This window comes from Corvus kubaryi, unplaced genomic scaffold (genome assembly GCF_017639235.1).
Source record: "Corvus kubaryi isolate FWS band 111438036 unplaced genomic scaffold, C.kubaryi_AGA036_p1.0 37334, whole genome shotgun sequence".
In the NCBI taxonomy this organism is placed as follows: domain Eukaryota; kingdom Metazoa; phylum Chordata; class Aves; order Passeriformes; family Corvidae; genus Corvus; species Corvus kubaryi.
This window is the reverse complement of record NW_024581108.1, coordinates 15,948,871-15,965,912: the sequence shown is the minus strand read 5'-3', so window position 1 is coordinate 15,965,912 and position 17,042 is coordinate 15,948,871. Positions and strand designations below refer to the sequence as shown.

General features: G+C 41.0%; 1 protein-coding gene across 10 annotated transcripts in view; it reads right to left on the bottom strand.

Annotated features, from left to right (window-relative positions):
• The window catches only part of ST3GAL3 (ST3 beta-galactoside alpha-2,3-sialyltransferase 3), a 191,470-nt gene that overhangs the window by 162,709 nt on the left and 11,719 nt on the right, over positions 1-17,042 (bottom strand). For 5 of the 10 annotated variants that reach the window (XM_042030509.1, XM_042030505.1, XM_042030510.1 and 2 more), the window contains exon 1: positions 16,259-16,473. In XM_042030509.1, coding sequence (XP_041886443.1) covers positions 16,259-16,373 — 115 coding nt within the window. In that variant the 5' untranslated portion in view covers positions 16,374-16,473. The other 5 variants (XM_042030504.1, XM_042030502.1, XM_042030506.1 and 2 more) reach the window with 3 other exon arrangements.

Here is a 17,042-nt window from a genome sequence, read left to right as displayed (position 1 = left end):
CCCATGTTCAACACTCCAAATACTTCCACATTTTTAGTCACAATCCAGACGTGCCTATCATTAATAGCTGGCAGCAGCACAAGTCATTAAAATGCAGCAGTGTTCACACCCAATCCAGCTATTTTCAGCAGCACTGCCTTCCCCAGAGGGAACCAATTACAACACACATGGCCCCCCTTGCAACCATCATCTTCACATGAGTCTTCAGCTTCTGATTACACAGCAGTCAGTAACAGCCATCCTCTTTCAAACAGTTCTTTGTTATCCCAAGCTTACTAAACAGCTGTGTGTCAAGCACTCAGAGCCTAAATCAGTAGTATTGCACAAACAGCCACTGCCTTTCCTCAATGACCTTCTCATCTGTTGAGTTCTGAAATTTCAAGAGACAGCCATGATTAGTTTGGTAATTACTTCTCACACTGTCTTCTGGTCTTCCCTTTAAATCTACAATTATAAACCAAAAAACAAAGTGTGGGCATATGGAACACATACTCAATTCCCACTCCCTCCTGTGAGTCCTTCAGGGGAAGGAAGTGACAATGGCCCTAAGTTACAGATTAGGATGTTCTGACTGGACATTAGGAAAAATGTCTCTACCAGAGCACAATGGAACAGGTTGCCCAGAGAGGGTGCCTGGTGCCTTAAATCTGTTTTTCTACTCATCACTCTGTTCTATTCTCCCTTAAAAGTGACTGCTTTTGGACTGATGCTCTTGAGAAGCAAAAGGCCTTTGAAGCAGCAACATCAATACCTAAATTGTTATTGCATACTCAATACATTCAATACTGTACATTCCATATTAATTGTCCCTTCATTGATCTTGCATTTCTTCAACAAACTCCAATATGAGCACCTCCAGTGCAACAAATGCACAATAAAGAGGTGTGTGAAACAGAAGGTGACATACTGTTATAAATATGTATTATAGTATTGGCTTCTCACAAAGTATTAAGGTAGATATTATATAATGTTAGAGATGCTTTTTGCTGTGTGGATGTAGTTTTCTCTCGTTTTAGCAAGAATGTTAGCAAGTGTGAGCAAGTAAGATAACCTCCAAGCGAGCAGAGGATGAGGCCCAAGGAGCTGCTAATCAACACTTTGTCCAGAGAACAAAAGGGCCCAAAGGCTACTCTGCCCGGAGAACGGGCGGCCAGGAGGGTCCGAGAGCCGCTATCACCGCTCTGCCCGGGGGGCAAAGAGGCCCAAAGCTGCAATCAGCCCTGACTGTCTGGAGAATTAAGAGATCCACCCTACCATCGACTCTTACCTAGCGGGCCCAACCCCAAGAATCAAAAGAAAAAAAACCGCAAGGCAGAAGACTACGCATGCTCTAAAAAGGCGGAACCAAGGAGTGGCCATGCAGAACAGTTCCTGGAAAAGTTTTAATATGAATAGAGAACAGACAGTAAAAATGGTATAAAAAGGACTCACCTCGAGCATCAGGTGTGCTCTTGGCAGAGCGCCAAGGCACCCGGCCATTATCCCTTTGCTTTATTTTATGTGTCTCTTACTGTCTTTATATTAAACTCTTTAAATTCTCACAGGAGAGTGAACCTCGTTTTTCACAATGCCCAAAAGTATACAGAATGATTTAACTGACATAAAACAGCAAAAAGGTTTAGAACAAGGGGTAGAGGGATACCCAAATATAAAAAAACTCCAAACCACTCCAAATGACAATGAACCCTCTGTTCTACTACATCATGCCTGGTCTCTAGTGAGGGCTACAGACAAACAAGGGATTGTGCAGACGATCAAACACCAGGGCACTTACACAATGCCTGTGAGGAGAGACTGAGGCAATGAGCTTGTTTAGCATGCAGAGGACAGCACCTGGAGGCCAAAAGGCAGCCCTCCGGCACCTGCAGGAAGCTCCTGAGAAAGTGGAGCCTGGTTCTCAAAGTGCTGCGTGGTGGGATAATGAGAGGCAGTGGGCAGAAGTTGAAATGAGAGGTTTGGACTGTTGGATGTAAAGAAAAGTCTGTTCACCATGAAGACAGTGAAGCATTGGAAAAGACTGTACAGAAAGGTTGTGCAGTCCCCATTCTTGGAAGTTTTCAAAACCTGACTGGATAAAGACTTGGTCTCAGCTAACAATTGATGCTGCTTTGACCAGGAGGTTGGACTGGAAGTTTTGTTACATTCCTTCCAACTAGTGCTATCCTCTAATTTTGCAAAGTCTTGCTCTATTCTTAAAAACCCTTCAGATTTTTTAAAGGTATTTTAAACCTGAAAGAATTGGACATTAAAACTAATCCATGTAGATTTATTTTCCTCTAACTTACCATATCTGGACACATAATATAAGATGGAAAGGGTTCTTTTCCCCACTCTTTACACATTACACATGTAGGTACACAAATGTAAGAGTGTAATGCAGTTACCTTTAGTAAAAGAGCTCTTTTTACTACTAAGCCTGCAATGATAATGGTTAAATGGAATCAGAGAGAAATACACAAATAACTCAGGTGAGAGAAGCAAAAAAAATTCTGCTTTAAACAACAGAATAGAGATGGAGATTCTGAATATTTCTAATATTTCTGTTTATGAATATGGCTAATTCTGAATATTTCCCAAGACTAATTCGCAATCTCACCCTGCTTTGCTAGAATAAATCTACTTTCATCTTCAAGCTGATCTCATGTCAACAGTTACCACGTGCAAATCTAAGAAGTACAAAGATTAGTTGCTTTCAAAGAAATAATGCAGTATGTGCACTTAATCTTTCAGGTGCTTACAACATAGGAAACATTTGGAAGAGCACAGCTTCAATTACAATATATTTCTTTCTGAGTAAGTTCACATAAATCTGTTTAATATTTTGAAATACTATTCATTCTCCTTCCTAATCTGGCTTTCTAAAATCTTGGTTAGTCACACATTCTTAGTCTTTCCAACTTCCGTGAAGATACTAAATTATTTTCTGAACCCAGGTAAGATCTTAAGAGTCTCATTGTAATTTCTATCCAGAGTTAAACATTCACTACCCTGTCTTCTTAATCACCTTTTTAAAAAACACATAGAATACTTTGCCATTCACTTAGGGCAATTTTATCAAACATTTCTAGAAAAATTAATTATTTCTCCATCTTCTTAACTCATTTATGTTTTAACTAGGCTTTAGGGGTGCTTTTTCACACAAGATCATTAGTCTGGGAAGCTCAATACCATGTGAAGACGGTAACAGAAGTTCTTATACAGGTTTGCAAAGTAGCCAGACAAGTTTATGTCATGAAGTCTTAACAGGCACTATTATGTGAAAAGATAACCTACCTGTCTCAGGAAACCAAAGGTCACACATTGCAGGAAGATAGGAGAATGGGATGGGAGAAACAACAGTACCTACTAACCCCACTGAGTTTTCTGAGACATCCTGCTGCTTGTGCCTCTGGGCTGATCAGGGGCAGGACTTACCTATACAGATTTTGCCATGAAACATGAGACATATACAACAGATGTGCTTCTCAACACAAACTTGTCTCCCAGCATTTTTATTTTACTTCTTTCTTTAAAGTACATGAAACTATGAGCAGTAGCTGTTTCAAAAATTATAAATGTGCCATCATCACTTGTCAGAGGACTCCAGCAAATTTTCTTCTTCAGTTCCCATATAAATTCTACCTGATGAAAAGCAATTCAAATTTTCAAATGTGTCCATAATCTCCTCCTCCACTTCAACTTCTGCAGAAGGATCTGCAGATTTTCTGGATCTTCCAATTTTTCAGGATTAGAAGCATCCAGATTTTCTCCACAGCACCAACCCATCAGATAAGATTAAATAGTAAGAACTTTTCTTCCCTCTCCTCAGCTGGCAGAAGTTCTTTAAATAGAACAAGCTGTTTGTAAATAAATGAAGTAACAAAGTCTGACTTCCTAAGAATTTTAGATTTTTCTGTATTTTCTTATCCCTGCAATAATACAAACATGATACTTGCAACCTTACATTCCTCTGTAATCTCTCCAGATTCTTTGGGCAAATACAGAATTTCATCTAAATGTAAAAGAAAAATACTCCATTGATTAGGAAAGACCTTCTGAACAGGAGTGTTAGGAGACAAAACCAGAAATTTGTCACAAGATGGGACTTAATCAGATTATGAAAATAGCTATGGGCAACAGCAGTGGACTGTTAAATATAAGTAGATATAAATAGCAAGGTTTCTCCCAATTAAGTTACTGTAAAACCAAATTACTCCATGGAAGGTTTTCTTAATGTTCACCTGGGGGATGGCAGATGGCAGTCTGTAACCGCGAAGGAAATAAGGAAGCTCTGAGTTTTTGTTTGTGGGGTTTTTCGTGCTTTATTTCCCCAGCATCTTTGCCGCGGCCGTGACGGGCGGGAGCGCCGGGGCTCTGCTGCCCCCGCGCGGTGCCCGGGCGCCTCTGCAGCCTCCCCTTCCTTCCTCGCCGGGGGGGCTCCGCGATGTTCCAGCAAAAATCCTGAGCTAGGCACGTCGCTCTGGCCGGGATGGATTAAAAATAACATTTCCTAAAGAGCTGGAGGGAGAGGGAAGAGAAGGCCTCTGTATTTTCACACTATATCAGTTCCCTGGACCAATTCACTACACAAACAAGTTTTTTAGAATGTCTGAACGCAAGCCAAAGGAGCAGAAACTGCTTAGCCAGGAGCTCAGCAGAAACTTTCCAGCACGGCAATTCCATTTCACATTACCTACTCTGTCATGTTATTTAGTCTTTACAAAGACAGAAGTATTTAACTGGGGAAAAAAAAATAGGAGTACAGAATCAGGCAAAAAAACTTAATTCCTCACAAAAAATTCCATGCAACTTTTACTTTAAGTATGAGGCATGATGTGCCTTAAAAATATAAAAAAATTAAAATCACTGCTTATAGAAACAGACAAGTATAAAACAAGAAAAAAACCCGCTCACACAGGAAGAAGTACAAATTTTTCATGTAGCCATCTCAGACATTTTTATAAACAGGTCCTTGAAGAAAGAAACCATCCCAAGATTAGTTAACACAGAATGGGGACAAGGATAAGTAAAGCTACTTATGGGGTAATTCCATTCCTGCAAAGGCACAAACAAACACACGACTGCTGAGCAAAATATACTTACACTACTACAAAATTATGTCAAAATCAGCAATTAATACACAACAGCCAAGATGGTATGGGGGTTTTTTCAAACCTTTTGACCACATATTTGCCTATTAATAAACACAATCAAAGTAGCCCTAAATTCCTGAAATGACATTAAAGTCTGCAGTAAAAAATTCTTATCTTAGCTCTTTTTTATGCTACAATTATAAAGTTTTCTGGAAACGAGTGAACTTCCTAATACCAACTTTTTTGCCCTTACCCTAATGGTTTTTCTCGCTGCTCAATTGCCATTTCCTCAAGTCAGAGTTAATCATTAAATCATTAAGAAGGAACTCTGCATCTGCGTCAAGACTGTATCAGAAGAGTGGCAAATCCCCTACACAACGTCAGATTTCTGTAGTCCTTCATCCATCCCCCCATCCTTTTACACAGGAAGTGTAACTTGCATAGGAGAGTACAGCATGAAGAGTACTTAGCTCTAGTTTATGAGCTATTTTTAATTCGTCTTGGGGGAAAAAAAGAGTTTTAGTAACTACATCAAGAAACAAGATGTTCAAAGGTCAAAAAACACCAGCCTAAAATCCCTTCAGATTATGGCACAGTTTCTAGTCATAGGACTGTTTTATAATACAATATGCTGTAATTGTAAAGTCAACCTGGTGGGAAATAAAATACACAGCAAGCAGAAGTAATATATTATTATACAGTACTGAAGCTTTAATGTTTTTCTAATGTGAATAAGGCCTCTTTTTCAATCACAGAATGGTTTGGGTTAGAAAGAACCTTACAAGATCGTCTAGTTCCAATTCCTCCACTGTGGGCAGGGGACACCTTCCACTAAACCAGGTCGCTCCATGCCCCAGCCTGGCCTTGAACACTTCCAGGGATGGGGGATCCACAACTTCTCCAGGCAACCTGTTCCAGCATCTCACCACCCTCACAGTGAAGATTTGCTTCCTCATACCTAATCTAATCTAAACCAATGCATAAACCTATCTTTCAAAAGTTTAGAAATATTCAAACTATATTTGAAGCGTTGTTAAATGTGAGACAAAATTAGAAAATTCAATCAAAATAAACACATTTTTCCACTGTAATTCAATCTGCAATCTTTACATTGCATTAACTCAGGCTTTTGCTTCTAATGAAGTACCTGACCCAAACACAAAGGCTCTGGAATCAAAGATACAGAAAATACTATTAAAATGAATCATAATGAAAAATAATAAAAGCCTTTCCATTGTTCAGATAAGGCACTTTTAAACAGAGATTATAGCAGCAGTGCTAACAGAAAAAAGCAGCATTACTAATTTCCTAGCAGTTTAATGGAGAACCGCCCATGCTCCACTTGGAACCTGATAGAATTGTGTGGGGCAAGTCTCAAAAGGCTGAAAAGTCTTTGCAAGTAAATTCACAGTAATTAGGTTCCTAATTATACCCAGAGCATTAGTGATTACTATGGTTAAAACAGCCTGAACTGTTTCATTATTCCTCTCTTTCCGAAAGCTCAGTCATTCATTGTTTGAGCAGAAATTCTAGAAGTTTAGTCTGTGCCCAAACATATATTTTTTTAAAGTTTAAACAGAAGAACAGAGTCCTGTGCTTACGTATGGAGAGCAAAATTAAACTTTTCCACTATAAAAAAAAATACTCCCTGGTATTGAAGCAGCTAGAAAGCATGAAGCACAGAGCCTTTGATGAGGCAAATCTGAAGGCTGAAAAGCCCCAGACCAGCATTCACAACAGTTCAGGTTGTACACTTAGTTCTGGAGGCACTTGCACAGATGCATCTGAGGCAGCTTCTGGCAGCAGTTCACAGTAGCCACATCATACCCTAATTACAGTACCTACGTCACTCCACCAGCACTGCCCATGCAAACCACTTTATTATTAATACAGGACTCTGAAATACTGCCTGTGTTTTTACAAGCATCAGCAGATGACCTCTGCCCCAAGCAAGCGATTTCAACATATTGCTGCCCTCCCGAACTACAGACGTAGAACATGTAATTATAGGACAGTGAGTCTCATTTGGCCAACTGGACTGAGATGACAAACCTTGAGCCCTTTATTCTATTCATAGCTCTGCCCTTGAGCTGCTGTGTGACATAGAAAAATTTGACTTTCCTGTGCCTCAGCTTCCTCTGCCTTCCTGAGTCAAGTCTATTCATCATCCTTCATCTTAAGAAATGTGTCTCAGTACATTTTTTTTATTAGGGTCTCTGGGCACAATTACTGTTGAGAAACAATATTAACATAGTATTTTATAGCTACTCTGAGATTGATTCATTTGTAACAGAGACAGAAGGATGCAATTGAACTTGTAATTTATTAACTTTGCAACAGTAAAGGTAAGCCTTCAGAAGCAGGAAGCCATCTGTTGGGAAAACTCAGCTTTTATTAATTTCTGTGCCATCTTGTACCACTATTTTTTTTAAAGCATACATGCACCTGTCCATAGTGGTTTGAAAGAAGATAGTCCTTGGAACATGCACACTCATTGTAGTTACAAAAGATATCAGTTAAATTTTTCTGTAGTTATTAACTGGTTTTGTTCTGTGAGTGATTAAGGGGTACACTTCCTGCACTGCTGCAGCTCTGATGACTCACACATCCAAGCACTGAGACCCACAAGGTAACAACTGTGGAAAAGTGACATGCTGCAACAGGGACTGAGTAAAGTAGGAGGGATCCTAGTGTGATATTTAAAAAGTGAAAGACAAGAAACATGTATGTTTATAAGCACTTAAAAATGGAAATCGCTGATTTTAATGCATTCTGTTCAGGTTTTTTTGTTTGGGTTTTTTTCGTTTTTTGTGGGTTTTTTTGGGTTTTTTTTTTTTTTTTGGAACTTAGCAAGAAATGCTAAATTCTGACCTTCAGAGATATACATTTCTCGAATTGTTGAGGCCTTTGGTTATGCAAAATACCAAGAACTGGTTGAGAAACATCCTGTAGTTTCTGTACCTGACTAGAATTTTGGCACTATCCCCATACACTGTTACTTCCTCAGGAAAGCATTGCATACAAGAGCAATATACTCACCTACTGCCATGAAGGAGTAACCACTTGAAATCAGCTACCTCAGGTTCAAACATCTATTCAGGATATGCATGCACAGAACAAATTAATTTTTGCCTGGATGCACAATTACATTCCTTCTGAAGTGCAGAAGAGATACATAATTCATAGAGATCTATACCTCATGACCCAAGTGTACTTGTCCTTGCAAGTCACACCCAGGTTGTTTGGCTGCTTTATTGCCTCAGCCTGACACTGTGATGTAAACCCAGACTGCAATGACAAAATATGAGATGTTATAGTGACAATATTGACAGAAGATAAAGTAGGAAAAATCTCCTCTGAAAAACATCCCTGACTGTGACAGGCACGGTCAGAATCAGTACCAAGGGCATGCTCAGATCACAGCAGCAGAAGCTGTCCAACTTGAGACAGATCACAAATTACCTCCTTTGTCCCAACATCAGTAGAACTGATGTGAAGCAGAATTGAAACGGTCACAGAAGGTACCCAAAGCCAGCCTGACTGCATCAAACGCAATGGAAAAAGTGTGATCTATTTTATCAAATGAGTGGTGGGGGGGAGCTCCCATCAAGGCTGGCAATACCTGAATCACTACATCCAGTGCTGCAATGCTGCAGGTCAGAGGTGAGTGCTTTGTGCACCAGGGGATGCACGGTAAGGAGAAGGAGAGGCAGAGAACCACTCACTAACATGGATGAGACAGGCCTCACAAGGAAGTATTGTTTCCAGCTGAATGCATTGCTAAGGAGTTCACAGTCAGCTGAGATGAATAAATCCTTTTGCCTCTGAAAGCAATCAGCTGCAGAGCAATTGCTACCAGAGGTAAAGTGCTTTCACTGCAATGTACCTTTCCAGAATATGGAAAACTGCTGACTTTGACCTCTGGAAAACTGTATCAGAGGACACAGCTTTGGCTGCATGCAAGACACTGAACACTGTTCCTTGTGAACACTCTCCCAATTCAGCCATCCAAAGTTACAGGAACACACCCTTCCCAAAAATTTGTGGGGAGGCCACGGAGAAAATGCACGAGTTGAGCAAGTGAAGCAAGTGAAACACTAAGGTTGAGGTCAACTAAGTGAAACAAACAAAAACCACACTCTGTTTTAAACCATTGTACCCATCGGCTAATGACACAAATGGAAGGAGGGGTAAATAGAAAGGGACTCAAATAGCATCAGGACAGTTGCTGTCAAGAGAAGCAAGAGCAACTTACCGTTTCAAAATGCAAACCTAAGGCCCAGCCATGTGTGGGGAGATGGAGAAGTATTCTTGCACCTTACTTTTCAATCTTGCTAAAAAGTCAGCACTGGCCCAGAACTAAAACAGTAACCCAAAACAGCCAAAATGAAGATAGTACAAGTACAGTATTATAGCCACCCCTCCACAACATGCTTACAGTGCCATGCCCTTAATGCCCTTCACTAAAATGCTCCTTATATGTTCCTAAAACCAGAAGAGTGTTCAGGGAGTTTCCTCCTCAGGAGAAATCCCAAGCACAAGGCACATCATACTTGCTCCCTCTCTCAACAGCTCTGTCATGCAGCATTTCCCGTTGCCCCTGCAGAGTTTTGTCCTGCACTGTTAACATTATAGCAGCACTCAGAACTCCTGGAGACACAGCAGGGTCACAAAGTAACGCTGGGTATTTCACTCAATAGGCAGTAACAGATCAGAAAAAGATGAGGCACTTTCATTCCCCTGTGCTCCTTGTCTGTCCTGTGTCGTGCTGCCTTCTAAAAGACAGAGAGGCACTCATGAATTTTTTAATTTTTATTTTAACTCTCCTAAGTTCTGATTCACATTCACTGAGCAGACTGTGTCTTCTGTCCTGGTGGCACACAGGCAGCTGCCTCGGGTGAGCCGGGCAGGCAGTCCTGTGTGGTTACATCCAGCAGCCAGAGCAAGAGCAATCAGGAACACACACACACACCAGCTTCCAGCCAAGAGAGAAATGGCTGGCACTATCACAGCTGTGAAAGATACTACCACAACTGAGTGTCCTGGAGTTGCTACAGGTTTAGCCATGCTCCTTATTCTGGCAGGCTAAGAGGGAGCACGAAGTAACTTGAGCAGTGACAATTTCTGGGCACCAAACCCATTTTTCCTGTGTTCTGCACAGATAAGACGATTATCCACCATAGTTAGTACACTATAGCTTTAAGTTTCAAGCTGAACACAAGTGGAATACTACAGCCCAACATGAGAAGTCTTAGAAAAGTTATGCTACAACTCATTTTAACTTCTATTTTTACATCTTTCTTTCTAGTATTCACTGCTGCCTCAATAAGATTCATAACTTGCTACTTTTAGCATTTCAGAAAAGCATCACTGTGATCCTCAAATCCCTAAAGCATCTGAAAACTAGCAAAGACACCCTTAAAACTATAGCTGGATCCATGTTATGAGAACTTTCTAAACATTTGTTCTCAATTTTGGTGCAGAAAGTACAGCACTAACACATACTACAGCTGAGTAGATGAAACAAACCTTGAAGTTACTAATAACTCAAACATTACATAATCCGCAATAATCCATCTCAGTGCCATACCCAGTCGCTTCCTTCAAAGCCAAAAAAAAACAAACAAAAAAAGCAACTGTTTCAGGAAGCTTAGAGTGCTGCACAATACTGTCCAAAGCAGTCTTTTCTAAAAAAGTAATGCCCACAAGGTTAGGCTCTCAGGCTTTCCAGCCTGGGAAGCAGAGGCAATAGCAATAAAGTCTACTTTAAAGAATACACACACACACATATCCCGCTAAAGTTAACGCCACAGAGAGAGAAAAATTAAAATGGTTACCATCACCATTTGCTTGCCACCCCTCACAAAAGCACTGTGAGTGCCTTGTAAAAAAATATGCTCCCTCAGCCACCTAACCATTAATTCAGCCATCCCAGCTCAACCCCCTTTCATCAGATTTATATTCCCAGTGCCAAGCTGAGCTGGCCCAGAGTTGTTATTTTTTATAGGAGCACTCCTGCATTCCCATCTTCTGGCAAAGGCAAGTAGGACAGTCACAGCAGAACACAAAACCATTACGTGACTCTCTCCACAGAGGACAAGTTTGTCTCCATGGCCTAGTTGCTCATACACCGACTAAATGTCTTTACATTGGTTCTTCATTAAACAAAGAAGAGAAGGAAGTCAGATGTCAGTGTACATAAGATCCACTCCCTTGACGCAGAACAAATGACACCCCCAGTAACCCAAGACAAAACAGCCGTACCCACCCTGGATACCACCACACACCCATGAGGCCTTAGCCACCTGAGAAACAGCATGCAAGTTCCTTGCAAGAAGATCCATTTCTTCAGAACATTGTTAGACCCTAATACAAGAATTGACTAAAGTACCATTTCACTTTGAAAGAGATAAACCAGTATTTATATTATTAATAATGGTTTGATTGCTTTTGATTAATTTAGCATTTTTGGTGTGTGACCGGTTTCCATGGAAATGCAAGCAGACTAAAAACCTGCAACCAGAAGTGAGTCAGTTTTGCCTGTTTATGTCTCCTCAGTTCCCTTGGAAACAGACATTTTAAAAAAAAAAAAAAAAAAAAAAAAAAGGAGTAAAATACCTTTGGAAAATCTCTTCCCAAAGCTTTATCTCTCCGTCTGCCTTTCCAGAATTAGAGTTGAAAATAACATAAAGCAACAGATGACAGAATAGTGACTTTATTTTTTTAAGGAGACATCAACAGAACATACCTGGAGATGTTTCAAAAACCACATTCAAACTGACAAGCTCAAATTGTATTAACGTGGGTTTTGGCAAAAGTACTTCATGTAGAGTATATATTTCTTAAAATTAGTTCAATGCTAATGTAGGGAAAAATACAATAGAGAACAAGAAAATAGCATCACGCTGTCTTAGTCCCAAGTATATTTCAATACTTTGAGAGAGAGGGAAAAAGAAAAAGCTGCCTTGGGGGAACGAGTCCAATATTTCCATTGCCAGGATGCTTTTAAATGGAATCACTTCTTCCTTACAACACATTCATTTTGAAGTTGCAAAATCAGCTATACAGGTATCAGGTTAAGTAACACACATCAGTATTAAATTTGCTATGCATAAAAATGCATTTCTCCAAGCTGATAAAGCAAACCTAGGAGGGCCTGTCAGCAAGATTCCATCTCCCACCACACTTTTCAAAGAACAGTGCACCATCCCATGAGCTGGATCTTTTCACTGGCAGAGAACATCTTCCTTCCTCCTCAGAGCCAAACGTATCAGGGAAGGGGAAGGAATAGGATGGGAAGTTACTAGGAAGGAGGCTGCATTGCATGTCTCAGACCTTCAAAGCCTGCTCCTATCACTACCATTACTATGCAAGAATTCTCTGACAACCAAGTGTCCAGAAACACAAAGAACAGTGGTACCATTATTTGCTCCTCTAAGTTCCTTCTGGAATTTTCAGGACAGCTAAACCTGATTACAAACTATTCATTTCCTTGTTTGTCTCCCACATCAGTTCTACGTGCTCAACACACCTCCGTGCAACTTGACACTTCATCAGAGGGCTGTGGAATCCACCGTTACTTCCTGTCTGGGAAGAACGTGCGGGGACGGTGCACATCTCTTACCACTACTGTCAGAGACTGAAGCTGCATTACAAACATCAGGAAAGAGAAAAAGGAAATCTTACCTCTGTGCTAAATCCTGCTCATATACCCCCAACAGTCATCAGAACTCAAGGGCCCTCCTGCATTCAGTGTTACACTCCTTATTTTTGTACTTTGCTGCTGCTCTGAGAACTAACAATATACTGCCACCGACATGAAACAAGGCTTGGGGGAAGAGTAGCCAGTCATAATACTCACTAAAAGGATGAGAGAGGGGTAGCAATCACTGAAGGTTTCTCTTGAATGGAAGAAACAGTTGAACTTAATTGAATGTTAATTAGTTCACATTAGCCAAATTCAATCTATTCTTGTCACAGTAGAGATAAGCCTTAGAGAATTAACTAGTTCCTATTCTCCTTTGTATTTTGGCAAGGTGTAGAGTCACACAGCAAGGAGAATAATCTCACAGTACTCACTAAGGCATCACTCAAGGAGGGCAGATTTAACATTAAGTGGAGAACATTTAATGTTAAGGGAACACTAAGAGAAACATTGATGTGTATCTTTCGGTCTATTTCCAGTTTAGCCTCCTTTCTTGTAGAGGTCAGATGTACATATAAACAAAATAATTTAGCTATTCATTTACTTTAGCAGCTAAATACACAAACATCCAAATGTCAGGGAGACTATTCAAATTCATCCAATGCATGCAATTGGATATACACAGGCATCTTCTAAAACATTAAGTGAACAAACTACATAAGCAGCAAATAAGCAGATCAAGTGTTTTCCACCATACTCTACAACAAATTTGTTTGTTTCCATTATTAAACACAGGTGTCAAGTTTACTAAAACCAGTCTCTGAAGAGATTGCAAGGGTGTCAGGTGTCAGGATCAGCTTAGTTTCATGCCTCCTCTAGCACAAAGAACAGAACAAAGATGAATGTCACTGCTGAAGCTAGGGAGTCACTATTAAACAGATGAAAGACACTGGTCACAAAAAAAAGCAAAAATGCTGTAATAGAAGATAACTCACACAAAATCAATAATCTTTGATTATTAAGGACCCAAAAATTAACACATCTGCCCTAGTTTTGCTTTTGGAGACATCAGCATTATCATATCAGTCTTAAGGAAGGAAATTTACAAGGTCATGCACTGTGCTGTAATTCAGGAAATAAAACCACAAGTTATCTCGCACCACCTCTCTCATGCACTTAACCTGGCAAGGCTCCCCTTCAGTAAATACAAAGTATAACTGCCCCATTATACATTGTATCATATTACACATTCTCAAGGAAGCCTAATCATAGTTAAACAAGTCAATTCAAATCCGTCATTTGTTAGCTTCCAAATGCTAATTTATAGAAGCTTAATGTTAACTCTTCATATCAAGTTTCCCAATATGGGCTTTTAAATTTCTACTTTAAATTTGCATAATTTCCTCCTGTGTTAAATTACACAATAAATAAAAAGGGTTTTGATACATACAAAACTCTGAAGACCAACTGAAAACAGGTACTATCTTTACTGTTTCAAAAGTAACATTTGCCCCTTTACACTAGACTGCTGCTTATGCTAATATTTCAAGGAACTTCATCCGATATTTAAGACACCATCTACAAAAGTGTCTAGAAGGAACAACAGTATATCCTGCATCAATTGTGACATTTGATAAAGAACAGTAAGCTAAATCTTCAAGCCAGCATCATTGCTTTGTACATGCTGAAGAAGCTTAATGCAAGCACTGCAACTTAGAACAATAAATGGACAACACATTTTACACAAAAGATTAGAAAAAGAGAGACACATACAAAACCAAAGGTCTGCTGTGTTACCACACAGTGCTCCCTATCAGAACATCCTGAGTATCCAAAAACAGACAATGCACTGAACAGAAATCACTCTAACTAGGCTGCAACTTAAGAGATCTTTCTAGGTAAAAGTGTTCCATTTATAGAGATCCACAGCATCTGCACACAGATTTGCAACACTGCATTGCAACCCGAAGTTACCACAAAACTCCCCAGGGACTGACATGATGTAAAATAACAAATGGCACACAAAGCTAAAGGCACAAAATCCAAAGAGGATTGGATAAAGTTAGAACCCTCCCCAGCACCTTGGTGTATAACACACAAACACACAGCTGCTTCTTCATTTGTAACAAAGATCACACACAAGTTGTGGCATGAAGGGTTTTTTGCAGGCTTTGGGAAGTCCAACATGATTTCCTGGTGGCATGAAGGAAGTAAAGGATGGCAGATGGTATAACTTCATAACATATCATCAAGTAAGTAGCAGATGTGGCAAAACTGTTCTTTTAATCACAACTGTACCTATTTTCATGCAGGAAGGATTTTCTACACCTTGTCAACAAAAGTGGTACTTTTCAGAAAGTCATAATCAAGATTTTTAACTCCCTCTCTGAAGCACAAACCTGAAGAAAAAAAATCCCTGCTCAGAAAGACACTATGCATCTCCCTTTACAAATATAATCTTACAATACCTGTTCTAGTCCAAAGCACCTTTTCTCCTGTCAAAATCAGTGCATCAACACAAGTGTCATATCCAAGTCATCATCTGTCATCATGCAAAACTCCTTAAGAGCACATAACAGCAGATTTGGAGCATGTAGAGGTAGAAAAATGCTAAGTTTAAGAAATATTGCAGCAGAAACCTCTATCAGCATGGAGAGAAACGCAATACAGTGAAGAAGAAATTTGACCAGCAGCTTCTTGTCAGTTCTGGATCAGTGTTTCTCAGCTGCTGATCCAGGGAGCAACAGTCAGCTCTGAAACATCTGAAACAGCCTGTGAACAGCTGCAAGGAAGGCTGGCTTGTGTTTTGGGCAAGGGGGTAGAGGAGGGACTTGTTTTCTTGTTTTTATATTTTCAATAAATAGTTCTTGCATGCAGGCAAAATCAACACAAACTAAAATAAGAGCAGCAACTGAGCAATCAAACCTCAGCCTAATTTCTGTCACTGCAACTGTAACCTTCTACGGCCTCACTGCACAGTACAATCCTCAGATTGTATTCAGTGTGGTCAGATGTCTCTTTGGACTTAAAAAGGTTGAGAGACATCCTTTAGATGACAGAGAGTTGGCAGTTAACAACATGGAAGATAAGTGGAAAATGAGGATTTCGGAAGGACAAAGTAAGATGATGAGATAACCAGCACATGCAGAAAGAAATCAAAATTCACCAGAGGAAAAAACCCAAACTTGTCTCCGATATTTTAAAATATACAGAAGATTCAGGAAGCAAATGCCTCAAAATACAAACTCTTTAATTTGACAATTAGGAATCATAAACTAACAGAATATTCCAAGAACCGAATATCTAACACTAGATTTATAAAGCATGAACCTGCTCTTGTACCCAGTAATAAAAGTAAAGCCATAAAGAGCATTAGGTAGTCACAAATTCGACCCCTTAAGCATGCTAAAAGCTCTAGCATTTGAGTGGGCTTAATCACATCCCCCTAATACTACTAAATCAGAACCACCTCACCACTATTGCAACTATTTAACAGACAGTTTCGGGAGCCCAGAAACAGTTGCACCGTGCTCCTACTTACTTGAATCCTCCCATCTGAGAAGGTGCAACTTCCAGGCAGAATAGTACAGAAATCCCAGTACCAGAAAGAGGCAGAGGGCTAGCAGCAGGTTACGCATAAACACCAAGAGTCCCATCTTCACATTAAATCTGCTCTTCTACATGACCTGAGAAAGAAAAACAGGTTGAGATTGGACCCACCTTATCCAACGGGCATCCTCTCCAAAACATGCAATCCCATACCCACCCTAACTGGACACAGATGCCAAACCATGCTCTCCACAAGGTAAAACACACACGTTCCCCAAAGCACACCACTGAAACAAGAACTCCCACCCCAGACAGCTGCCTGTTCTGGCCGTCACAAGGCTCAGTGCCGCTTCGGAGAGGCGGGGAGTCACCGCCACGCCGTGACAGAGCGCCAGCCCCGCTCCTGCCCACTTCAGACAACCGAGTCCAGCACGGCCCTGGCCGCCGAGGCCTGGCGAGCACCGCGTCCTCCCGAAACGCCACCGAGCAAACCCACAGCACCGGGGGTGGCCCGCGGACAGCGGGGCCCGCGGGAGCGGCCGGGGCAGAGCCGGTCCCGGCTGGAGCCCCGAGGAGTCCCGGGCACTCCGCGCTGCGGGGACGCGCTGCCCTAGAGGCGGTACCGGCGCCCAGGGAGAGGGGCTCGCCGGGCTCGGGCAGGACGGCAGCTCCCCGCCAGCTGACAGCTGCCAGCGGCCGGCTGGAGCTTGCGTTTGAACGGGCAGCGGCGTCGCCACCGCCGGGCTGCTCCCGCCTCGCCGCGCTCCGCTACCGGC